Source organism: Amblyomma americanum, chromosome 4 (genome assembly GCF_052857255.1).
Source record: "Amblyomma americanum isolate KBUSLIRL-KWMA chromosome 4, ASM5285725v1, whole genome shotgun sequence".
Classification (NCBI taxonomy): Eukaryota; Metazoa; Arthropoda; class Arachnida; order Ixodida; family Ixodidae; genus Amblyomma; species Amblyomma americanum.
Window position 1 is genome coordinate 173419990 of NC_135500.1, and position 27260 is coordinate 173447249.

Below are 27260 nucleotides of genomic sequence, written 5' to 3' on the forward strand. Positions count from 1 at the left end.
GAACGGGAGCCTTAATTAACGCTCTCGCGTTAAAATAACAATGGCTAAGTATGACTGGTGGTGCCGTCGGCATCTGTGTGAAGCCTCCACCTGCCAATCATGGCAGGTAGTGCTCGTTAGATAGGTTTTCGGTGTACCACGTTGGTTTCCCCTGCGCCGCCGATCTTGGTCGATGTGTGGCCAAAATGAATGAAAGAAGCGTGTACGAATTGAAATGGAATCGAATTAGGACTGAGGACTACAGCGCAGTAGCAACACGGACGAGACAAGAAAATTTAAGGGGACACTTAAGCTCCGCCTTAAGGGTATGACGCCATAGCGTAAAGGGTCAATTCCCATATTTGCAGAAGGTCATTTTCTGCTTTACATTGGTTACTTTACATTGGGTCCCCTCCTGGCGCACCGCTGCTCTGCGATGGCAGGTGCTTCCAGCGGTGGGCCTTGAGTGGTCCAGGCTCTTAATTCTCGAAAGATCTTTAATTAACTGCTACCTGCAATGGTGGGCAGTTTGCTCACTATCCGGAGGGCAGGTTGTGATGACGCCGCAAGGTTACGTGACCTAAGTGGTCTACCTGCCTCCTGGGTTGCTCTCTGGAGACCACCTGCCAGAGCCATGTCCGTGATTTTTCGCTCACGACGCTGATGCCAACACCGTGTTTTCTGGTGAACGGGACCTTAACGCTCTCGTGTTAAGGCACCAGGTCCGTGACAGCACGAGAAATTAAAACTCGCGCTTCCATGGCAGACACAGCTCGCATTGAGTCTCGTGCCGAGACAGGAAGTCAGAAGAAGAAGAGGCATCATTGTACCTTCGCAACCAGCCAACCAATCCCCCGTGCGGGTATATGTGGTACGTTTACTGAGGTAGAGAAGAAGAAGTAGAATAAGGGGACCACAAAAATGCTGTCTGTTATTTTACTTTAAATATTATTCTGCCGTTTTTATTGATACATTTTTCAAAATTCACGCTTGGGGCTAAAATTTTGTCGTAATGTCCGATGGAAATTTCCTTGTTTATGCTACTGCACTTTGGCCAACCCCCCCCCATGTGGGTATGTGCCATGTTTTAAGAAGAAGAAGGAGGGGACCTATTTTATCTAGGTGGCGACCTATCCTGACAAAAATAGACCTGTCTTGGTGAGTCCGCACACTACCTTTAGCTTTGCTACTATCGCTCCACAATCTCTTTTCACGCGCACGTATTCAGATTGTTCGTCAACAATGGCTGCGTGGTGAACAGGGAGAGTGATAGAACAGTTGGTGTCGATCGTAGCATTTAATTATTCTATCTGGCCAAGGCATGCAAGTTACATTGAGATGTTTTCCGAGAGTGCCTGGACAACGCACTACGACGCACTTTTTATCGCACCTGACCGCACGACAGTTTTAATTGTGAGGCCCGCGATAGACATCCCCACAGAAGGTGCTGCGCCAGTGTTCGTTAGGGGGCTTTATTGTTGCATTGACGTCCGCGCAGTTTGGTAACACTATAGTAGACAGATGAAGGCATGTTCATATATATATATGTTCCTTATTATAACAGATATTATTTCGCCTTGGTTCACACCATCTCCCAAGCTCTCCCAAACAGCCACGTCGATGAAACGCAGGCACAGAAAATTAAGAATCGCAAAGAAGAGAAGAAACACATTTCAACAACAAATATGTGGTGACCATCGAATAACGTTCGATTGGAATATTGAACGATCTTCCAGTGTTTTTCTCTCGAATATCATTTGCTTGGAAAGCCATCGTTCGCAATAATCTGCAATTGTATTCGCGATCACTTGCAGTGCAAGAGCCATGGGCACTGCGTCGATGCGGCAAAAGCTCACCCTTGTGAAGTGGCTGACCGCTGCCGTGGTTGGGTCCATCATTTTTCTCCAGGCTCGTATCCCGTTCTTCACCGCGCCTCAGCAAGTGAGCGTTTGCTGTCTTCTTTTCTTCTCGAGGATGTTTTCCCGTGGCCGTGCGCGTGTATTAAAATTTATAAACAGGAGGTTCTTCTGTTAATGGCTTCATTGGTCCCAGATCTTGACTGATCAGTCAGCACGATATCGCTCTCCCACGTTGGTACGAAGTTGGAGTCAGTCAGTCGGTCGGTCGGTTGGTCGGTCCGTCCGTCCGTCCGTCCGTCCGTCCGTCTGTCTGTCCGTCCGTCCGTCCGTCCGTCCGTCCGTCCGTCCGTCCGTCCGTCCGTCCGTCTGTCCGTCTGTCTCACAAAACGAAATTATAGAATCTTGGTGCATGAAAAACTTATTCGCACAAAAAATGTTTTTTTGTCGTTGCGTGAATGAACTTATTAGGTCGTTTTTTCTTAAATTTGTTACGTCAATATGCATGCAGCGAGTCAAGGTGGTGTTGCGCAGTTGGTAGCATATTCTGAACTCTCTGTTGGCCGTACTCAGCGCGCAAAACAAGTGCGCCAAGGTGATTGATAGCGGAACGGATATTTTGCAATGACGCGTTCAAGTTGTGCTATATCGAGAAGAATGTGTATAGTCTGTCTTGAATAGATTTTTTATAGGAGCATAGCAGGGTGTAAGTGTACAAGTTCTGGGCTCTGGAAAAGAAAGAACCCCAATTCTTGTAAATGTAAACTCAATCATTGCGTGTTGTTTGGAGCAGTTTAAGGTCCCATACACTAATAACGCCACAAACTCGGCGCCCCAGCTGGTGCGTCCCGCAGAGCCTCTGGGTGGAGCGTTCGCCATCGACCTGGAGCGCGACTCGTTCACGCTGCGTGGCGAGCTCGTGCGGATACTGTCTGGCTCCGTCCACTACTTCCGCACGCCGCCCGAGCTGTGGCTGGAGCGCCTGATGTACGCGCGCGCCGCCGGCCTCAACACCATCGATACGTAGGTGCAGCATGTTTCATTTCTCCTCATCTATTCAAAACTTCAAGCTCAGGCGGCATTAAAGCACTTATTTTTTGTTCATACGCAAGCGAAATGCTGGGTGCAACTGCTGCAGCAGTTGCTGTCCACCGATTGCCTCCTCCGCTGCAGAAAGGCAGCAGCTGCGCACCCATATGGCCCCCAGAATCCATGTATATATAGTCAACATGCATGGGAGGTCTTTAATGTTACCCAGGTGAGCTCTGCAGTGTGGATGCATAAGTGCAGAAAAATGTATGGTTGGAAGTGTAGGATGCATTTCTGCTTAGAAAGACAAAGAAAAAAAACGCTGCACAAAGCAAGAATAAAAGTTATGAGGCTCCTAATTGCATAATGTTAGCTAACGTACCTTGGAAATGCTGGGAGTGGCGACAAGTCCAGGAAGACTATCCGATTTTCGTTAGGTGCGTGGAACAGAGCTTCCGAAACAAGAATTAGTGCGTCAAGGTGCATTCCGACGTTCCGGGAGGGTTCAGCGCGAGTGTTATATAACGACAGAGGGCGTGAGGAATTAGTTAAATGCGAAACTTGACATTGCGGAAGTGTACGTTATGAAATAGGCGTACGAAGTATATACATAAAAATCGGCAGATAATGAATTCTTTTTATTCTACGCATTTGCCTAGTTTTATAAAGAATTGCGTTAAGCTGAAGCCTCGCTTCACTGAGGGGAAGTCACGGCGTGAACGTCGCTGACAGGGACGAGCGGAGGGAAAATTAAATGCAGGTGTATTTGCTATATATAGTAAAACAGGCTTCTTTTCGTTGGTGTCGTGAATGTCTGTCTTGAAGTATACAACCGTCACAATCCTTTTTTTCTGTCGTCCTCTCGTCAGCTACCTTTCTTCAATCCAATCAATCAATCAATCTATCAACGAACGACTGAACGAACGAACAAACAAAAAAAAATTTTTGTTCTCAAATGCGGTGTTTTTGTTTGGTCCTGCTCGGCAGCACTTTACACATTAAGGTTGAACTAGTTTTTTTGCATTATTCTTACTTGCCAAATATACAGGAAGACAAAGAACACATCGTTTTCCTGCAAAGCTCGTGCGTGAATGGACGGGGGGGGGGGGGGGGGGGCAATGGACGCACAGGCTATATGCCGCGGGTTCGAGTTTGACTGAGGAGGCCTACCAAGGGCTCGCACCATATGCAGCTTCGTCGAGTGGAGCAGCCATGAACCCGAGGAAGGCCACTTCGACTTCCAGGGGCAACAGGACATCGTGTCGTTCCTGGAGACGGCGCACCGGCTGGGCTTGATGGTTATCCTGCGGCCCGGCCCTTACATTGGCTCCCAGCGAGACATGGTGAGCCCGCATCTACAAGGGGCCTACGCTTTAGCGCGTCGCTACTCTCTATCATATCGTCATCAGCCGGATTACGTCCGCTGAAGGACAAAGGCTTTGCTCGATGACCTCCAAATAACCATGTCCTGTGCCAGCCATGATTCAACAGGGTTCCTGATCTCATCCCCCTGCCGACCTCGCGGTTACGTTTCCCATCGCTTGGAGTACGATCTGTTACCATTACGGGCCATCGCCTACCTGCTCTTCAAATTACATGTTCCCTACGACTCTGTGTGTCTACTTTTAATTTCCCCTTTGGTAGCACCAGTGGATAGGAGGCTGAATTCGAAGGCCCCCTGCATGTATCAAAACTATGATTGGCCAGCGCAGCGGCTGTCGTTTTGCCGGCAGTCGAGATTCACCAATGAGGAATTGCTCTTTCGGGTGAGCGGCTTGTAAGCCTGCGACTCGGTGGCGCCAAACGTTGCCTCCATGATTCCTCATGAGTGAGTTGGAGAGAACAAAAAATTTGCGGTGGTTTACCTCTTGTTAAACCTGGCGTGACGCGATAGCTATACAGCTGGCTGAATGGAACTTGGTCACGTGACCAACCACGTGATGAACCACGTGATCAGCTATGGCGCCGCGCCGCCGGCAGCTGCTCCGCACCACGTGACCAATCACGTGACAGCGTGGCGGCGCAGCCACAGGGTGGCGCGCCACCACGCTGAAGGCTCGAAATGCTATACCGTAATGTAGCTATCGCTACAAAAACACAAGTCGAGACGCTCCCACCTCCCTATTTTTTTTATAGAATGAATCTAAATGAACGGCAGCAGGATTCCACAATCTTAGATTGTCACAAAACAGAGTCACAAAACATGAATACAGCGAGGCCAGTCAGGTATACGAGGATGCTATATACTTTGTTAAAAATAAACGCGCCACTAATATTTCCTGCTAAGGCACGTGTAGGGCACGGATCTTTCTTCAATTTCGAGATATCTGAATCCGTGGTGATGTATGGTCCAAAAGGAATATCCAGTGGCTTGATTATTTCTGACAAATAGTTGCAGCCATTGGCGATCTCTCGATGGCTAAGGACAATACAGGCATGTGTTCACAGTTGGCAGCTGCCGCGCCAGTCGCGTTCTTCTACCGCCGCCTCAAGAAATCGCGGCGTTTCGGTCAACAAAACTAGGCAACATATAAATGTTTTCTGGTGAAACACGCGCATATCGACGGAAATCATTTTTCTTTTCAAAAACCATTCTGCCATAAAAACAAGAAGAGGATGTATACCTCAGTCATACGCGTGATGAATAAAAATAAAGCACAAAAGCTGAACTGCCTGTTGGTTCTTTCGAAGCAACGGTTATGCTCTGCTTTATCATTTTTTCGCTCTGTAACTGTTCCAGGGCGGCCTTCCCTACTGGCTTCTGCGAAATGGTTCCGACATTAGTCTACGAACAATGGATGAGAGTGAGTAGATGTGACGTCATTCAGTTCCTCCAGCAGAGTACCGGAAAGGGTCTGGTTTTAGGTTATCGCCATTGCTTGCCTCTACGCACGGCTCCCCGCAGCGGATCCGAAGCGCAAAAGGCGCCCGTGTGCTGAGCGATGTCAGTGCGCGTTAAAGATCCCCAGGTCGTCGAAATTATTCCGGAGCCCTCCGCAACGACACCTCTTTCTCTCACCCTTCTTTCACCCCTTGTCTTCTCTTCCCTCACGGTGCGGTTGAGGAGTCCGCCGAGAAGTGAGACACTCAATGCGACCTTTATTTACCTCGAAACCGGTTTCATTTTCATTTACTAGCAATAAAACCTGCATGCTTGTCCGTGAAGCTTTTTTCTCAGAGCAGGATTTGTTTCTTCCAGGATACGTAGCGTTTGCGGACCGATACCTCGTGGAGCTTTTCAAGCGTGTTAGACATCTATTAATCAAGAACGGTGGCCCTATTATCATGTTTCAGGTGAGTGTTCCGTAGTCGTCAAATGCACTGCGCGTTCCCGTCTCGCCACTGCTCATCAAAAATTGATAAGCATGTCAGGCAGGTCATCGCTATCATGAACTTTTGACTCCCGACCATCCAAGCAACGGCAAATGATTTTGCGCATTATTGATAAATCAGTTTGTTTACGTAGGTCGTGAAGAAGCGAAAGTTGTAATTTTCGCAAAAGAATAGAATAATAAACCAAATCGAAAAAGTTTTTTAAAAATTGACATATCGCCAACGTTGAGAGTTTGTTATTACGCTGCCGCTTCCTTCTGAGCCAACACAACTGTTTCTTAGGACATTTAAATCCGTTGGCATTAGACCGCCCAATATTGCAAAATGTGCCCGGCATTGGCATTTCCGTGTGAAGCTTCGGTTGGCAGGAGGCGAAGTAAAGAGGGAAATTCCCTCTCCACTTTCAGGGGAGAGAAGGAGGAGAGAGAGAAGAGGACTCGACGGGTGGCGAGGGGGACACCGAGATCGCCAATCAGAGTCGAGGGTGTGGAGACAGGGCGCGGCGTGTCATATTGTGATTGCTGGATTGGATCGGGAGAGTGGAGCGGGGTACGGTTGGGATCACTCCATACGCTTGTACGGCCTGAACTACAAGTCTACTGCAGCCTGAACCAGTCGGCGGTAGCGGCTGCTGACATGTCCTGGAGGAGCACTAATGCTAACGCATACTGTGGCACTGATCGTCTGTGAATTTTTTTTCGCTCCTACACTTGTGCTGTCAGTCACCCTGTCGGGAGACAGCCCAGGGCGAGTAATTTATATATGCATGCAGCGCTACGAGGGCGGTGACGCTTGCAGGTGGAGAGCCAGTATGGGGAGTCCGAGGAATGTGACCACGCCTACTTGCAGCACCTCCGGGACTTGATGCGCAGTCAGCTTGGGAACGACACTGTGCTTTTCACTACTCACAGCGTCAAAGCGTCCGCTACGTCTTGCGGAAGGATCGATGGCGTTTTCGCAGCGGTCGCTTTCGGGAGAGGTTTGTTGCTTGAAATTGATTGGCTTGTCTGGCACTCCGTCATATATGCGTGACTGCCCTTTACAGTGTAGTGATGAGGAGCACCCAGAGTAGTGCTAAGGTCTTGTGTTGTCAGCCGACAAAGGCGAGGAATCTTGTAAGGTCGAGCAGGTTTCAGTCAAGAAAGTAAGTATTTGCATACACCTGAGCTCAGCCATAATGCGACAAAAGAAAAAATGCACATATTTCTTAGAACTAACGCAGTTATAATTCGCTACCGCTTTTGTGACCGCATCATTGCCCTCACGTAGGTGTTAATAAGTTATTACCCACCCCTTAATTCATACAGCTGCAAAAATCAGCGAAACGGCTTTCTCATACCTGCGTACTCAACGAAAAACTTCGTCTTGCTCCTTGGATTAAACCCGGGGCCAGTGCTACGATAGACTTTTTTTCACCATTGAACCAACGCTATGCAAGGCTGTCGCCCTACCGATTCGGTTAGCAGCTCAAAGCGGCAATGTTTTTATAGCCCTACTGATAATAGAGATGTCTTCGGACTTCGGATTAATGGTTTAGTATTTAGAAGCAACAGGATCTGAGACAACTGCAAGGGTCGCTCCTTAATCAATGAAAATGAATTATCATTAGCACTGATTAGCACTGAGCTCCTATTGGAACTGCACGTTACGTGGGGGAGTCTATAATAGATCATTAGGCTGGCAAGTCCAGTGGTCTATACTTGGCCTGTCTGTGCCACAAAATAAGAGCGATGGCTCACTTATGGCAGCTCAACAGATCCTGGCAATGGCATATATGCTCCGTGTTCTCCTCCTGCGTTTGTCTTCTGCCGCGTTTCACCAGTTAGTCAATCACTCGCGGCGCGCACACGATTCCAGGGACGAACGTATCTGAAGCGTTCGCCGTACAGCGGCGCTTCCAGAATCGGGGCCCTCTGTTTGTCTCGGAGCTGTACACGGGATGGTACGACCAATGGATGACGCCGCACCGCCACGTCAAGAGCAGATCGGTCGCCGAAACTCTGCGCGAGGTCCTGGTAGCCGGTGGATCGGCCAACCTGTGAGTCTTCCGCTTGAAGCGACACGTTGGCCACTACTCATCGAGAGCTGCCGCTTTTATTAACGCGTTTCGACGTCCGAAAGTACATGGACCAAGATACACGTTGCAAAATCCACCTATGCTACCCCTAATCAGTGCCTCCCTCTACACGCACCGGTCACAATACGTGCACGGGTACTCAGGGTATAAGTTTTGTCATTGTGTCGCCCAGTACGCAGCGTTACGGGGTTAGCCTGCAACACCACGTGGGTCATAAAAAAAAATGTGTCTGATATTCAAGCGTGTGTTATGTGGTGGCACAGCCGAGCGCAGTCGTTAGAAATGTTTGTGCCACCAGCGGCAAGGGGTCAAGCGCTTTAAAGGTGCCTGGCCCCATCGGCCAACAACGAAATTGCCTACATCGTATCGATGAGGTGAACTTCGAGCGTTGTCGCCCACACTGGCATCAGCTGCTGGCCGCGATGGCCTCATGTAGACAAGGGACATCGTATCGTCGTAGTCATCACCACCATCAGCTGTATATCGTCCCCTCTAGGACAAAGGCACCGCCCGTTCATCTCCAACTATAGCCCCATCCTGGGCCACCTGTCTCCGCAAATTTTCTAAACTGGTTGAGGTCGTTTCCATAATCCACGGCGCTTTCTCTCTATCCCTTTAACATAATGCACCATGCAAACTACGTCCTTCATACGTTGCACGAAAGCATACACTTTTGCACAGCAATTGTGAGGCCTCCTGCACACGTCTCAACCAACAGAACGCGTTAATGCAGTGGTTACAGGCTACAGTGATTCGTTGGTTATGGCGCATTGATCATCATAAAAAAAATGACGTGTGAATCCGACTGGATTTTTGAGGCTAATTGCAAAAGCACTTTCGTGCATACTTCGGTGTACGTAATAAAAAAAAAGGAGACAGTTGTCGGAATCCATCCGAAGCGCTCCTTACGACGTGTCTCATAGTCCACAGTGCAACTTTGATTGGGACGCGAAAGTTTAATAATGAATTAAGCTAGCTACCTTGAATCAGCCAATATCAATCATTGCCTTACAAAAATTTCTCTACACACTCCATAGAACTGTAAATAGTCTGTCAATTTAGTATATAGACCGTCTATAGACTAATCCTACAGAGTGCATAGACAATTTATGGATTTATGGCCTTACACTTTTAGTAGACTTTTCTCTATAAACAGTGTGTAGACGAAAGTCTGCCGCAGGTCTATTAGACCGGGGTCTATAGACTGTAGATGTTCTGTAGATTTATGTTATATAGTTTGTACTGTCGTTTCAGGTATATGTTTCACGGAGGCACATCGTTCGGGTTCACTGCAGGAGGTGAGAACATTTTTCGCTACGTTATGTCGCCCCGTTGCCGCTCTTGCATTAAAATGAGGGCTCAGACCCCGCCCCCGCTTCCCTCCAACCTCTGTAGGGCATTGCAAAGGACACCCCTCTGTAGTGCCTCGGGCCCTGAGGGTAGATAAGAGAGCAAACAAATAAAAGACGATGGTGTGTGTGTGTTTGGGGGGGGGGGGGGGGGGGTAGCAGACGCGTTCTGAATGATTTAAGAAAAAAAAGAAAAAAACAGCTTACACCAAGGCATTTATCTGAACATTTTGAACTAGCAGAGGAGAAGACTCCAGTGGGTCTCTTGGTAGGCAAATTCGGCAGAGGCGGAACTCTTCTTTCTTCAATGCTTGCACTGCCTGCCTTCCTATTGCACTAGGATACGTTAGTTTTTCTCGGGCTGTCAGTTCAAGATGTAACCTTACCAACTCGCCCGCTTCTCTGCTACTACTCTAGGGCCAAATTTTGCCAAGCGAACTCTTCGAGGCACTTTTCTGACCTATAATCCAACGCCGATCTGTGATGCAAGTAGGATGCGGCGGCGCTGCGGTCGCCGGCTGGATCGACTGGGGGTTACAGCTGGGGTCACGCACAATACGAATACATGTAAACACGGTGCTGGTCTATATAGAAAAGAGGAGAGGTCTCCTCAAAGGTTTGGAATGTAAGAATGCCTTGCAACTTTACCAACGGTCGCTATTCAGCTGCGCTAGCTTGACAGCTGTATAGATAAATTGATTCTGAGTGAAGTATAAGCTGCAGATTCTGGAAAAGAGTGAGTGAGTGAGTGAGTGGGTGAGTGAGTGAGTGAGTGAGTGAGTGAGTGAGTGAGTGAGTGAGTGAGTGAGTGAGTGAGTGAGTGAGTGAGTGAGTGGGTGAGTGAGTGGGTGAGCGAGTGAGTGGGTGGGTGAGTAAGTGGCTGGGTGAGTGATTAAGTGGGTGAGTGAGTGAGTGGGTGAGTGAGTGAGTGGATGGCTGAATGGGTGAGTGAGTGAGACATTTTATTTACGACGACCCACGTCCGAGTTGTCCAGAATAGGTTCCCACATTGTTTTCAAAGCGCACGACAAAGAAGAGTATAGTCTAATCAGGAAAATGGTTATTGTTCTTTCTTTTTCTCGGCATCTGTGACAGCCAGCATGGTGAAAAGTTCCAAACACAATGACGTCGAGTACCGCCCCATCGTGACCAGCTACGACTTCAACGCCCCTCTGACGGAAGCTGGTGATCCGACAAAAAAGTTCAGCGCCGTCCGGGACGTCGTTGCCGAGGCAAGCGAGGTGTAGACCGTCAGTGACTGCAAGTCGCATGTAAAGCTTAGACACTGCCAAGATGATAGCTTATGGATTTAATTCTTGCTGTTTTACAGCATACCCACCGATAGTGACCACTGCCTGTCGCATCTTTGGATTGCAATCGTTCAAGACATGACTGCAACAGAACATACAAAACTTACCAAGGACTTGAAGTAAATCACAATAATAGGTATTATGAGGTAAAAATATGGCTTTCTCAGGATAGTGTTACCAGAGTTGGCTGACACCAGAAAACCGGTGTACTTTAACTAATTTTTGATATATCTTAACTATTACACTTAGGTGTCTAGTTGCAATTTTATTTATTTATTTATCTATTAAAATACCCTAAAGACTCTTTGGGAGAGGGTATTACTTGGGAGGGGGCACGCAAAACACAATAAATGCAATTTTCGAGAAAAAATGCAGAAAACAGTAAAAAACATCACAAAATACGCAAATGCCAACATTAGCAGCGGGATGTAAGTTCTCACAAAAACAAGATACCACAAGATGAGAATAAAGCTTAAAAATTGAAACAGCTGCGATTTAGAATATTAAAAGCAAAACAAAAAGAGAAAAATTGCAAAACTGTGGTACCGAAATAGACGGTAAAGGCGATTAGAGTAGTCCTGAATAAGAATAACTAAGCCGGAAAAGCACCGAGACGTCAAATTCTGGTATGAGTACGCAGCATTTGATGAAATTGATCGGCGTGTACTTCAGTGGCAACATCTGATGGTAGGTCATTCCAATCAACTATGGTTCTTGGTACGAATGATTGCGCGTAATGAGCTGAATGACATGCGGGTAAAGCCGGTCGTTAGTAATAGCCATATCAGTTTCTAGAATTTAGAAAATGCGATGACCGTTGGTGCTGTGGCTATTCAAAATTTGGCTTTTTTGACTAGTTACGCGTAACTGGAGAGTTTGCTTTGCCTTCATGCTTTTTGATAGCGCATGTATTTTGGCACGATGTAGCCAGATTTTGTCGAGCCACAGCGCTGAGGAAAATCGCGTTTCCGAAATTTTAAATTTAAAATTGATATGGCTATTATTTACGACCGGCTACAAATCTGAGTTGACTATAGCTGCGACAGTTAAAAGTTAATTGTCAGAAATTAGTTCATCAGCTTACTACTTAAGACAATTCACTGGCTTTCCGCTGTCCGTCAACACTGGTAATACTATGTCACAAAAGCCATATATTTACCTAAAAAAAAAACATGTTTTGAAAATTTCTTTAGCTTTCCCTTAAACACGTAGTATATTTTTAAAGGATAAGTATATATAGCAGACTGCCCCGAAAAGTGTGTTGCGAATGGCTATGGCGGCAGTGCTCTGGTTTATATGGTTTTAAAAGGTGATGTTTCCCCAGAATGCCGCGCCCAGCTGTACCTGCAGACGGCGCAGGTGTACGCCGATAGTTTTAGGGTGTACGTTGGTAGTTTACGAATACGACACAACTATTGTTCGGGTTCATGCGTTTCATTCAGGTGAAGAACGAGGCTTAGCGCACACCCAGTATAGTAAAAAAAGCAGCGCTAAATGTGACACAAACCACACATAAAGACGGACAGGACGGGCACTGACTCCAAATGCCACATATTGAATATATTGCCACATTGCTGACATTCTGCCGGCGTCACCTGGTGGCCGAACCTGTCTCCCAGCGCGTGGCCGAACGCCTTCTTTCTCTCGAATGCGCGCCTGTTCGGCAAGCCTCGCCCGAGTAAACGGTTGTGCTTCCCGCGTCCTCTACGTTTGTCGGTGACATTTGGTAGAGCCGTGCTGGGTACCATCCCATGTATGCTGACCCCGTCGAAATCATTGACGCTTCTCCCCGGCGCGCGGACGCCACACTTGTCCACAAAGCCAGCCGTCGTCTGCGAGGCCTGCAACCCGAGTTTGAGCCACTGAAAAGGCCTGTGCGAGCTATCACTTCCACCACTGGCAGCCAGACAGGTCAGTACTCCAGCAGTGCCCAGCCGTTCGTCCTTCTCGCACCTCGGTCGCCACCATCCTTCCACGGAGACCGCTTCGAGGATGTTGAAGATTGGTTGGCCAGTTTTGACCGTGCTGCTGCGTTCAAACAATGGGACGACGAGTGGAAGCTGATGAATGTGTATTTCGCACTGCAAGACTCGGTGAAAACGTGGTTCGAGAACCACGAGGCATCCTTTTCTAACTGGGCAGCTTTTCGCCGTGAGCTGCTCGCCACGTTCAGCACGAACGAGCGAAAGGAAAATGCTGAAATTTCCCTTCGCTCCAGAACACAGCAGTCCAACGAGAGCGTGGCCATCCTTATTGAGGACATGACCCGCCTCTTCAATCGGGCCGACCCAGCCATGCCCGAAGCTACAAAGGTGCGGCACCTTATGCGTGGGGTAAAGGAGCAGCTGTTTGCTGGCCTCATGTGCGACCCTCCGAGAACCGTCGCCGCCTTCGCCAAGGAAGCTACGAGCATGGAATGTTCATTGCAGGAACGGAGTGCCCAATACGGCCGTCAGGCAAATGCAGCTGCCGCTCACTACTGCACGTCCTTGCCAGGCCCCGGGGATGAGGTGCTGCGAGAGCTTGTGCGGAGCATTGTTCGCGAAGAACTGCGACACCTCCACTTGGATGCATGCTCCGTCGGCAAGCATGCCTTCTACAGGCGATGTCCTCCCTGACGAAATTCGGCGAGCGGTGCAGCCACCACCAGCACCACTATCAGAGCCGCACGCGATGTCCTACAGCGATGCCCTGCGCCGACCTGCCCCCGCGCCGCAAGCGTTTCGCCCCGTTGCCGAACCGCGACCGCCCCATCGTTACCTGCGTCCCGTCGAGCAGCAGCAGGACCTGTGCCCTCCTTTCAGCAAAGCGCACGTATGGCGAACATGCAACAATCGCCCGCTCTGCTACCACTGCGGGAGCCCAGCCATATTCTGCGGAATTCTCCGTACCGGCGGATGGGTTTGAGAGGATTCCCACCGGACGCACCTCGACCGCGCTATGGTGAAAGACCGCAGGACATGCAGGAGTACCTGGCCACTCAGATGCTGCCCCCGGCCTCGGAGCGGCGCCAATCGCGATCGCCGTCCCCGAGGCGCTTTGCTTCGCCCAGTCGACCCTCATCTTCTGGTCAGTTCAGAGGCACGTCCCTTCGCCGGGAAAACTGAAGACGGCGTCCTCCGGGGGTAGGGCCGCCGCCACTGCACAGAGTCAACAGCCTCCACCCGACGATTTGACGCGACGGCCCGAGCGGCGACGACCCGATCCGACGTGCTGCGAACGATTAGTTGCAGCTGAAATTTTAGTAACCGCCGACAGTCTTGAAGTGAGAGCACTCGTCGATACCGGCGCTGATTTCTCTGTGATGAGCAGGCAGCTCGCCACAACCCTCCGTAAGGTTCTGACGCCTTGGTGTGGACCCATGATCCGCACCGCCGGTGGCCATGTAGGGACGCCGATCGGCGTCTGCACCTGTCGCATCCAGATCCGCGGTCTTACTTTCACCGGCTCCTTTGCCATATTACATGACTGTTCGAAGGGTCTTATTCTGGGCATAAATTTCCTTCAAGAGTATAGTGCGGTCATCGACCTTCAGGAGCTTATGGTATCTTTTTCCGCCCAGCGAGCCGTTGACACCAACACCGAGCCCAGCAGAGTAATGTTGCGCGTATGTGACGACCACATAACAATCCCTCCGCGAGCCAGCAAGTTCGTCACAGTCGAGTGTAATGACAGCACCGGCACTCTTGGCATCGCTGAAGCGAACGTGTCGCTGCTACTCGCTCGGAAAGTTTGTGTCGCTCGAGGCCTAGTAGAACTTGCCAACGGTCGCACTGTCATCTTAGTCACCAACTTTACCCGTCAACCACAGCATTTAACGAAGACAGCGGTCATCGCTTATTTTGACGAACTTGGAGAGTGTTCCAGACAGTGCTCTTTGTCCACCACGTCAGACATCGACGATGCAACGGCTACAACCATTCCGACCGACGTAAACCTGCACCTCTTGGTTATTCAGAAACGCTGCTTGGAAAACCTCATCTCTTCCTTCCGCGACTGTTTTGCATCAACTTCCAAGGTGCGACAGACGCCGCTTACCAAGCACCGAATTATCGTTGCTGAAGACCATAGACCACTATGCCAGCGCCCTTATCGCGCGTCTTCAAAAGAACGTGACGCCATCCGCCATTAAGTTACACAAATGGTCCAGGACGACGTCATACAACCGTCCACGAGCCCCTGGGCATCGCCTGTTGTCTTCGTCACGAAGAAAGATGGCACCCTTAGGTTCTGCGTGGATTACAAACGCCTCAATAACGTCACGAAAAAAGATGCGTATCCTCTGCCACGCATTGATGACTCCTTGGACCGCCTGCGCCATGCCACCTACTTTTCGTCCCTTGACCTCCGCAGTGAGTATTGGCAAATAGAGGTCGACGAACGCGACCGAGAGAAGACCACCTTTATTACTCCTGACGGTTTGTACTAGTTTAAGGTGCTCCCTTTTGGCTTGTGCTCGGCCCCTGCCACATTCCAACGAATGATGGACACCGTGCTGTCTGGCCTGAAGTGGCAGTCGTGCCTCGTATATCTCGACGTCGTCGTGATCTTCTCTGACACGTTCGATGAGCACCTGAAACGTTTGCGTGCTGTTTTCGAGGCCATACGTTCCACTGGTCTCTCTCTCAAGCCAGAAAAATGTCACTTTGCGTTTCATGTGTTTCTTGGTCACACTGTCAGCGCTGGAGGGGTTAGCCCAGATCCCGAAAAGACGGCTGCCGCAGCTGCCTTCCCCAAGCCAACAGACAAACGGAGCCTGCGTCGTTTCTTGGGCCTCTGCGCGTACTATCGCCGGTTTGTTCGCAATTGCTCCAGGCTAGCAGAGCCTCTGACCCCCGCCTGACGAAAGACGCTGAACCCTTCTTCTGGGGTGAGGACCAGGAAAGAGCCTTCACGGAACTCAAGTCCCGTCTCCAATGTGCGCCTGTGCTTGGCCAGTTCGACGAAGAGGCCGACACGGAACTGCACACTGACGCCAGTAACGTTGGTCTCGGTGCGGTCCTTGTTCAGCGGCAGGAAGGTCTAGAACGCGTGATTGCTTACGCCAGTCGCACTTTATCTCGTTCCGAAGTCAATTATTCCACCACAGAAAAGGAATGTCTTGCTGTGCTGTGGGCAGTTACGAAATTTCGACCGTACTTGTATGGCCGCCCGTTTCGGGTCGTGAGCGACCATCATTCACTGTGTTGGCTGGCGAACCTGAAAGATCCCTCGGGGCGGCTTGCTCGATGGAGCCTTCGGTTACAAGAATTTGATGTCACCATCATGCACAAGTCCGGCCAAAAACACAGTGATGCTGACTGTTTCTCCCGCGCTCCTATTCCCTGCCCCACGGACGATTCCGACGACGATTCTGCTTTTCTCGGTGCTGTCACCACATCCACCCTTGCCCGGCAACAGAGGGACGACTCCGAACTGCTGCCGCTCATCGAGTACCTCGAAGGAACCGCTGCATCACCACCTCGGCTCTTCAAGCGCGGACTTTCATCGTTTTGCTTGCGCGATGGTGTCCTCTACAAAAAGAACTACAGCCCAACGGACACTGTCTCTCTGCTTGTAGTGCCTACAACGCTTCGTGACGAAGTTCTGCGTGCGTGCCACGACGACCTTCCCTCGGGCCACCTCGGGTTTTCTGCACGTTAGCGCGCATACGCCACAAGTACTACTGGCCCAGGCTTTCTGCGGTTGTCCACCGTTACGTGCGAACCTGTCGTGAGTGTCAGCGCCGGAAGACGCCGCCGACTAAACCAGCCGGGCTCCTGCAGCCTATCGATCCCCCGCGCCTCCCATTTCAACAGATCGGCATGGACTTACTCGGCCCATTTCCGGCGTCTTCCATGGGTAACCGGTATATTGCTCCACTGACTATCTTAGCCGCTACTGTGAGACCAAGGCCCGTCCCCGTGGCACCGCCGCCAAAGTTACACATTTTTTTCATTCACAACATTGTGCTTCGTCACGGAGCACCAACAGTAGTATTAACTGACAGAGGAACCGCTTTTACGTCGGCACTTACGAGCGAGGTACTTCGACTCAGTGGCACCAGCCACCGCAATACTACAGCTTACCATCCGCAAACAAACGGACTGACTGAGCGGCTTAACAAGACAATTGCCGATATGCTTTCTATGTATGTCGACGATGACCATGCGAACTGGGACCGGATACTGCCTTACATCACGTTCGCGTACAACACTGCGCTCCATGAAACGACGCGCTTCACTCCGTTCCATTTGGTGCACAGTCGCGAAGCCTTGACCATGCTGGACGTCATGCTTCTTCCGGATCCTACTCCCTCTTCTGTCGTGGACGCTGAACAATTTGTTCGTGACGCCGAAGCCGCTCGCCAAGTTGCTCGACAGCGAATCCGGTGCCAACAACAACGTGATGCCGAGCGCTACAACCTCCGCCGCAGGGAAGTGATTTACGCACCCGGTGACTAAGTCTGGGTGCGGAGTCCGATCCGTTAGCGAGGGCGGTCTGAGAAGCTTCTTCGCCGTTACTTTGGTTCATACCAGGTGTTACGCCGCCTCAGCGCGGTGACCTACGAGGTGCTCCCTCAAGGAGCTGTCCGGTCGTCGCGACAACCGAAGTCCGAAGTAGTCCACGTTGCGCGAATGAAGCCGTATTACTCCCCTTAGCCCCTTTCCACAAAGACACTCGCGCCGCTACCTGGAAGTCTTACGTATGTTTTTTTTCCCCTCGCGTGCGGCATCGAGTCGATGCCTCTTGGAAGTGAGGGGGGCAATGCCACATTGCTGAAATTCTGTCGGCGCCGCCTGGTGGCCGAACTTGTCTCCCAGCGCGTGGCCGAACGTGTTCTTTCTCTCGAATGTGCGCGGCTTTTCGGCAAGCCTCGCCTGAGTAAACGGTTGTGCTTCCCGCGTCCTCTACGTTTGTCAGTGACAATATATAGCGCGAAAAATGTTAGCGCTGTTTTACCAGTATAGTCGCTACCAGTTTGTTTCATTACTCGCCACTGCATGCTGAACACTTCTCTCAGCAGCGCCCATGCCAAAAGGTCATACCTGCATGACATGGCACAAGAGGCCACGGCCGCCTAAATCGCGCACACGGCGGGGGGTCGGCTCTGTAGTAGTGCAGTGCAATAAGCTGCACCGAAAAGTCAAAGTTGCCGGAGTGGTGGTGGTGGAAAACATTTATTAAAGGCTTTTTGCAGGAGAGAGTGGGGAGTAGCCTTACGGGCCAGCCCCTTACAAGTTCTAGGAGGGGTCCCTAGTGCGGAACCCCTGTGGCTTCCGCGGCAGCTCGGGCCCTAGCGACGCGGGCTCTTTGGCTCTCTAACGTAGAGCAGCCGAGTAGAGTGCAGTTTCCCAGCTCTCTCGGGTAGGTGAGGGGAAAGGGGGTAAGCAGGGTTAGAGGGGCATGCCCACACCATGTGGTACACGTCCGAGAACGCGCATCGACAATGCGGGCACTCGCCGTTAAAAGTCGGATTAAATATTGCAGCACTGCCGGGCACAGTGCAGAAGGAGCCAATGCTGCTCGCTTTTGGTTAGCCCTTTCGCAGGGGGATGAAAGCCGCGGTGTCTGAACATTTTGGACAAGCGCACGGCGCAGTGCAGCATCTTGGCAACTGGTTGAGTAGTTCAAGCATATTCCGAGGAGACTCCACGTATGTTTGACGCCGCATTTCAAGCGGATAGCCTTTGAATTCCCCCCCGTTCTGCCTGCCCCTCTGCTTGCGTCTGCGGACGCGCGGCGCATCGATTCTTTGTGAGTTGGTATAGTGGGCGGAAAATTGTCTTGGCAATGAAGAGAAAGCTTACAGGGGTGGAGCGTGTGCACCTGTCTCGCTCCGCAAATAGTTCAGGTACAGGACTGTCGCTGGTGTAGCTGGCGCCACATAAAAAAAGGTTTTTGTAACGGCATGTGTCCCAAAATTCGTTGTAATCAAATAAACTGCTTTTACCGTGAATTTCTAAGGTGGCCAATGTGCAGGTATTTAGAAATATGCCTGAAGTAACGAGTATTACCAATATACTATGTTTTAAGAGGAAACTACCGCAACCGGAAACTGCATTCGGCTGCATGGGAAAGGCCCTATATCTTTCGCTTCATTGTCTGCCATCTAGCTTCTGCTAAGCGTACTGCGGTTTTGAGCAGTTTATACCGCAAACTAGAATAACCCCTCAGAGAACACGTTTGTCTAGTTTGCTATGAAAGTTATGTTCGATAGTAAATAATATTTATAGGGTTCCAGCTAGTGCATTCTCATGTTTAGGTCTAAAAAAAAGAAGAAAACACGCCCAGGAAATTCGTACAAGCGCTTTTAGTTTGTAAGACTGGCACCACGCACCTCATGGTGCATCAGAATACGCATCAGAAATCACCGCGGAAAAATTCAATTCTCGGTACACCCCATTGGTTTCCGATGGCCGCAGTATCTTTTCGGTGCGAGAGCAAAAATCATATCTTTTAAACTTTAATTCTGCAGCGTGTAGGAAGAGTAAGCCATGAGTACTGACGTCTTAGCGCACCATTTCACGGGATGCTTTAGTTCTCTTTCAATTACAAATGAACATATAATTATTTACGCAGTGTTCGCTATTGGCTGCCGACAGATGGCACCAGTTGTTAAAAACTAGGAAAGCCGGGAATGGCCATTTCACAACACACATTCCATCCAGCTGTTTCCGCAGAACCTCCCGGCAGAGCCTAAACCCAAGGAGAAGATGGAGTTTGGGCCTATCGTGATGAAGCACGTAAGCCATGCGCCGCTCTGAGGCGGTTGTGGTAGAGCGCGTAGAGACCTGGTTGAAATTTGCTGAAGAAACGTCTCATTCAGTTCGTTGGAATAACGACTCCGCGACGATGCTTGATAACTTTGCTAGTGATCGAATGAACTGATCATGCTCTTTATATTTCTGCCGCATTCGGAAGTTCACGACAGGCATGTATCTTCTTCAACTATCGTTTTATTTGTGACTTAAAAATGTATTTGTCAAGGATCACTGCAAGTATATGAGGTCACAGACAAAACATAGCGCCGAACTTAAGGCCCGTGTCCTGTTCTCGTTTTATCTTTCAGAAGACATCATCTAAGGTTCATTTATGTATGCCCACCACATTTATATCTCTAGATGCCCGAAAGTAGGTATACGATTACCTACGGTACGTTGTAATGCAAGCAATATATCAGTATTCACCCCTTCAGCAAGTAGCAAGCAACAAAAAGATCTGACCGATTCTTAGATGTTACGGTCTTATATTATGGTGCGGCTTATGGGTATCAAAAACACAAATTCAGCCAGCATGAGAAGCTTCATTCGTAATCTGGGACGGACATTCCTGCTTATGCTCTGTTATCGATTCCGTATGCATGCCTGGCTCGCCCGAGCAAATTTTCGCTGGCTAGTCGTCCTTGTGCATGCTAAGCATTTCTTGGTTCCTTTTTCTTCTTTAAGAGAGATAACTGTGAGCTTTCTAAGTGCTCGACAGCTCCTCAGTATTTGCATTTACAGTGCCTTTAAACGTGTTTTTGTTTCTCTACGCTGCCGAAGATGTTCGGCCTGCAGGGGCTCCGACACCTGGCCACAATCGGTACGGCGTCATCCACGTATCCACTGACCTTCGAGCAAGTCGGCTACGTAAGCTAAGATCGATCTTTATTGCAGACGTTTAACCAGTCTCTCTGCCGGCAGTAAATGCTTGAATTCTGGTAGAAACGGCAAGGGAAACAGCGCGCTATGGAAGCTACATGCTTCGAAAGGAATAAGCAGTAATTGAGCACTGCCGCATATGGCACTTATGTAGTGTTTCGCGCCGTTTTCTGGGATGCACATTTTGCACGACACTGTTCGTTTTTCAGAACTAACCTAACGTTTCGCTTATGATTCCAGTGGAAAATAGATTCTGACTCATGGTGGTGGTGGTGCAGCTTCTGCTGCTGATGATGATCATGATTCGTGATGATGGTGGTTTTTTATGGCGCAAGGGCATCTGAGGCCAAAGAGCGCCATGGCACAATGTGTTTTCGACTACTCAAGGCGGGGTCTAAGACCAATTTTCCAAGCATTTCACCCCAGATAAGCTGAGAACAAGGCCAGCGGGAAATCTTGTACCCATTGCATCACCGAAAGTGAGACACCATGTCGAGAGGTCGCGACGACGGTGCGGTGTATGGGAGAACGGTTTTATGAATGGCTGAGTATTTGTCATAGACCTTCGAAAGAAACCCGAAAGGCATGGTTCCGCATTTGGTCCTGTCAAATCTAGGCGAGATCTCCTAAATGACAAGAATACCACAGGGCTTTCATTAATGTGCACTGACAGGCCTCTAGAAATTCACTTCCATCGAAATTCGACGGAGGGATCGAACCAGCGTATTTTGAAAATATCGTTCTGATTGAGTAAATGCGTTGCCCGGACAAATCATGACCTGTTTGCTCTGTCTCGGTTTTCTTATACTCGCGCAGGCTAATGGCTTGATGCTGTACGATGTGAATATCCCTGTCCAGCCTCACTGGCCTTCGTGGCTCGTCGTAAACGGAATTCGAGATGAAGGATATGTCCACCTCGACGACGTAAGTAGAGCCGTTGTTTTAACACGAGCAACTCAAAAAGATTTATGCGAAGGCATTAATGGTCACATATCCGCGCTTTTGATCGAACTTGTGCCACTAACGGCCACTTTCTGAGGTGTTTTCTCGCGTGTTCTTTTATACCGCTTTGCGCCATTTTGAACTTCAACAAGTTCGATCAAGTTCGAACAAGCGCGCACCGAGACAACGTGTGTTAAGACGAATGGAGACTTCTTTCGTGTTTCGCGCTGTTTACTAAATATCTATAGCCGTGTCGTGGCTTTCCGAAACCTGGTTTTCTTTTTAGATATTCAATACCGTGGGCTGTTAGGTCTTGCCGAATAATCAGAGAGTGGTTGCTTGCTTCCGCTTAGATTTAGGCGAACGTGCTGCAGCCCCTGCGTAATCTTCCCGCCAGTAAAATTCGACGAGATGTTTATCGTAATGTATTTTTCGCGCTTCTGATGATTTGATGGGTGATGACATAGTTATCATTTTTTTTAATTTTTTGGCAGAAAAAAATGCTAGTTATTTTTAAGCGAAAAGCTTCACTACGCTTGGTAAAGCAGTCGTCGCGTAGGCCGGAGAATGACCTTGAATGACATTCATCCCAAACAGGTTAGCCGTGTATGATCATATGTGAGACAGTTATGGTGTCGAACCCTTGACCCCTGATCTTTGCCCAAGACCTTTAGTTGACCTTTCACCTTTGACATTGGGTGACCTTTGGGTTTACCTCTGACCTTAAGAACATCCGACGGGGTGATGTGAAGCCACGTGATGACGTCCGATGGGGGTGTTGTGAGACGGTGTGATACCACGTCATAGCCACGTGGTCATGTGGGTAGATATAGAACGGCTGTCGCGGGCGTGCAGCGGGGCTGCCATGGACGAGCCTCAGACGCTTAGCAAGCGTGCTTGCTTTTCGCTGAATTCCAGGGTTACCAAAGTTAAGCCACTGCCATTTTTTTAATCCGGTGCGTTTTTGTGGAAGAGCAGCGTTTTCTCTCTTCTTTTCTTTTTCATCACAGTGGATCGTTAATTAGTGCATAGTCTCGTGCCATTTAATGATGCTGAAATGAGTATTTTTGACTTGCTTTGAGCAAGAGAACTTCTTTTAATCTAGTGGGTTTTTTTACGCACTATTTACTGACTTGGCAATGCTGCCTGAGATGTCTTGTTTTAGATCAGAAGCGAGTTACGTGTTGCGCCTTTTAGTTGCACTTTTTTTCCTTTCAAAAAAAAATCTTATTGTTTCAAGAACTCTACAACTGTCTATCACACACAGAAAGGGCATCCCTCAATACATCTTAAAATTCCATTCTGAAAAGAAAAAAAAAAGGTTTGAGCTTCGCAATCACATTTCATTCGTTTTGTGACCACTGTCTGCTCAATCCGAGATTGGGACTTAGCGAATAGCCTCGAGTAGTGCATTCTTTTTCGGATCTTCCGCCCCATGGCCTCTCCTCTGGCTGCTGCTCTGGCTGCTGTTCTGGGAATCGCAACAAGACATCGCTGTTGTCATCTTACAGGAATTTATCGATACCCTGTCTCATATGGAGAAGAAGTATGAAGTGGTGCTGAAAGCCAAGATCAACCAAGTGGTGACAATCCTCGTCCATAATCAAGGCAGGATTTCTGCCGGAAAGACCTCAGATTACAGCAAGGTACACGACCGCTCTTACCAGGTTGTGCCAGCACGACTTGAAGTTACGAACGTCAGTGACGTGGGAACAGCAACCGGCAAACATGGCACCTATCGCCTCCCCCACCCAGCGTTTTTCCAAGCGAGAATTTTTTTTTGCATAAGGAAAACCACTCTCAACTACATTTTTTCTACGAAAAGGTCCCATAAATACATGGTTCAAATGGGACCACAGACCCCCCCCCCCCCCCTTTCTCCTATCTCAACCACCACCGCCAATCTCCCTCCATAAATCCCCATAAATCTGCTTATTTATCATACTGACATTAGAGCCGCTATTTTCTTTGTGACGAAACGACACATGCATGTTAGAATTTGAGAGCTCCATAGTTTCGTTACGATTCGTAATCGGATGAACTAAGGACGCATAGCTGCACTACGCATTCAGAAAATCGCATCGCGCTGGATGCGGAATCAATAAAATGCTTTTCAATCGCCCGTAGCCTTGGAAGTGCAACTATACCCAACCGACGGCATCGCTACCACTGCAATTAAAAACAAATCTGCGCTTTAGTATACCTTGCTTGCTCTCTTGTTGATGTTTCCCGACAGAATAGGGCTACCATTTTTACTCCTTATTCGGCAGGGGATCGTCGCCAACGTGACGCTGGACCAGCGAGTGCTGACCAACTGGACCATGAGACCGGTGCCGCTCACGAATGCCGCCTGGCTAACGAATTACATCAAAATGCTTCTCATGCGAAAGAAAATGCTTGCAAGAGCCGCGGAGCATGTGTCCGAGGTGCGCGTCCTGGCGTCCAAGTTCAAGCTGCCCTCGTCCGAGGCTGCCGACACGTTCCTGAAGCCGCACCGGATGACGAAGGTATAATCACTGTCGGTAGTAAGCAGGAAACTCCATGATGTCCTCTCCCACTGCTTTGCTCGGCAAGTTAGGTAACGTTTTCGAACTTCAGGTATAATTTATATATGTCGGCTTACATTGTGACGGGTATTTTACTGAGTTTTTGTTTCCCTATTTCTAACTGCTCACTGGTTCATGTTACGAGTCGATTTTTCATTAATTTCTTACTAGCTCTTAAGTATAGTAAAAACTGATCCTTATGTATTTACGTGCCCAATTGAAACCACTCGGAACATCCCCTCCCTCGATTCCGTTTGTTGTCTATTAACTTAAGCCTGGCCCCACGAATGCACTCTGTGCTATAAGTCGGTGCTTTGTAGCTTCTGTCACATCTCGATGTTTTGTCGGGCTTGTAAGAGTGAAATGTTACCATTCGGTCGTTGCCTTCAACAAGACGGGACGAGTTTGAGTTGCCGACAGGATCGTAAAAAAAAAGAAATCAAAAGATATAAACACGTCCCGGTGACGTATGACTGCCAGAACATCGGAAACGCTTCTCGGGCTGTACCAAGCGTGTCCCCTGTACCTCGTAGTACGTCTAGCTGTGCTGAGAGCAGAGGAAAAGCCACAAAGTCAAACGGTCGTTTCTAGAAAAAGTTCCCTTTTGACTCTTCTCGTACGGGGACCTACAGCAACTGGTGCTGACAGTGCAGTTATCCGATGCTTTCAGCTTCCTGTGGGTACTACTGCCGGGTTTAAAGGGACACTGACGACAAATCGAAGTTAGCCTGTATCAATATATTACCGCTTTTTAAACACAAAGACGATACTTGTACTGAAAACGGAGATCTTTTAAGCTAGGAAGCTAGGAAAGGCCAAACAACGAAATACAGGTGTCGCCATCACCGGCCGATTTGGCAAGTAAACGACGGCGTGTCTACACAGTTTTTTTTTTCTTTGAGGAGGGGGGGGGGGGGGGGGGGTCTCACAGGCTAGGCTACACTGGCATTCAGTTCCAAACGGTGATCACGGGGTCATCTGCTAGGCTACTCTGGCATTCAGTTCCAAACGGTGATCACGGGGTCATCTGCGGCGGGACGTCTAGTGCTTAAATAAAGTGGCCGAAGTTTCGTTGTACTGCGGCGAAACGTTGATACGTAACTGTTGTTTGTCGGGATAGTAAGTAAATCATTCATTCATTAAAGGTTTATCTATATAACGCTTCAATTAAGAATAAGTCTTCGCTTCATGTACCTACAGCTCCTTTAAAGCGTGCTCCGCCTCAGTATATCAGAGAAAGAGAAAAAGCCATCTCTTTACCCGCCGCGGTGGCACAGTGGTTAGAGCGCTCGGCTACTGATCCGGAGTCCCCGGATTCGAACCCGGCCGCGGCGGCTGCGTTTTTATGCAGGCAAAACGCTAATGCACCCGTGTGCTGTGCGATGTCAGTTAAAGATCACGTTAAAGATCCCCAGGTGGTCGAAATTATTTCGGAGCCCTCCACTACGGCACCTCTTTCTTCCTTTCTTCGTTCACTCCCTCCTTTATCCCTTCTCTTACGGCGCTGTCCAGGTGTCCAACGATATATGAAACAGATACTGGGCCATTTCATTCCTAAAAAAAACCAATTATTATTATTTACACGAGCGAAATTTCTCAGCAGTCTTTATTATTTTTTTGCCCCTATTTAACGTGTGCATGTCCAGTTTAGAGAACTGGTTTATTTTTGCGCTGTCTTCTCATTTCAGAACAATCAACTCGTTCAACATTCGATACGTCTGCGTTCCTTGGAAGAAATAACAAACTTTTGTTGATATTGTGGAGAGCCCATGGGGACAAGAAGCGCGAAACACGCCCAGAATTTCTGGACGAGCTCCTTTTTCAACGGAAAATAGCTTATGAACGCTAACTTTTCACATAATCAATACATCCGCAGATATGCCCCCGGTAGTCTTGAATTTTATGTTATTAATATTATTGTTATCATCAACAACGTTCTCCGTCGGTTTTCTATGGCAGTTTTTACTCAATACGAGAGAAGGACAAACTTTAATAATCGAAAGAATGGACCATTACATTCAATATTTCCATAATAGTGCTTGACAATATTCAAACATACGAAATGGCTGTCCATGAATCACGGACTTGAAGGCGTGCTTGTCCGCGTATCTCTCGAGTACGTTATTTCTCTGCAGTCACCGTATTTTCAGTGATTTACTGACTATCTGTACAAGCAACGTTTACGTACCAACGTTTCGCTGGATTATACGGAAACGTAATTATTGCAACGTGGGAGAGAGTAAGGCACTTTTAAAATCAGCCTAAGAAGCGCCATACCTTTCGACGGTACGTTCTACTCCGATACAGCCGCAACATGCACGCCCAGCTCAAACAAACACGTTGCATAAGAAATGTTCATACGTACCGCGATACCTGGCCTCGTTCCTTGCAGGGAATCGCGTTTCTGAACGGCTTCAACCTGGGTCGCTACTGGCCGCGGCGAGGGCCGCAGAAGACCCTCTACGTGCCGCGGACGGTGTTTAAGGAGGAGAACCTGTTGGTGCTCGTCGAACTCGAAGGGGGCCCCCTTCGCCATGGGGAGCCCTGCGTCGTGCACTTTGTGCAAAAGGCCGAGTTGAATGGCACAATCGAGAAAGCGAGCCATTAAGAATATTTATCTATATAACGCTTTCACTAAGAACAAGTCCTCGCTTCATGTACAGCTCCTGTAAAGCGTACTCCGCCTCGGTATGCCAGAAAAAGAGGAAAAGCAATCTTTTTGCACGAATGAAAATTAATTTGTCAATCTGACTAATAATTGTGACAGCTCTTGAAAAGCATGCTCTGCCTCAAGCGACAACGAGGAAAAGCCACATTTAAAAAAAAATCATAGATTTTTAACACCGATTCGTCGGTTTCACAAGGCCGCTCTGCGCATGCGCACCTCTTCCGGCTGCACTGGTTGAAAAGAAAAAAACACCATCTCCTACAGCGCATGCGCAATTCATGTTAGTGACAGGCGCATGCGACAGATGGCAGCAGCTGTCAAGTCACACCACCTACTTCGCAGGCACAGCTGTCTCCTCTTGTAACCAAATCGCGCCTGCGTCTCCCACGCGCATTTTTCAACCTGCAGCAGACGAATTTACGCCACTCCACAGAGGGCGCCACATCTTGTGAAAAAAAAGGATGTCAATATTGGGACAACTCCTGCTTATTAAACCTTAGTGAACCTTTGGTCTTAATATATTTACACGCTTTGCTTGCCATCAGGGC

At 48.9% G+C, this 27260-nt stretch overlaps 1 protein-coding gene across 1 annotated transcript; it reads left to right on the plus strand.

The window, feature by feature from the left end:
• The first annotated feature begins 1798 nt into the window (after positions 1-1798).
• LOC144129913 (beta-galactosidase-like) lies at positions 1799-26652 on the plus strand. The gene is made up of 12 exons (XM_077663972.1): positions 1799-1920; positions 2674-2858; positions 4057-4207; positions 5605-5668; positions 6064-6158; positions 6996-7176; positions 8055-8235; positions 9529-9572; positions 10719-10855; positions 21373-21480; positions 23769-24005; positions 26437-26652. The coding sequence occupies exons 1-12, from the start codon at positions 1804-1806 to the stop codon at positions 26650-26652; spliced, it is 1716 nt and encodes a 571-aa protein (XP_077520098.1). The 5' UTR covers positions 1799-1803.
• The last annotated feature ends 608 nt before the right edge of the window (positions 26653-27260 follow it).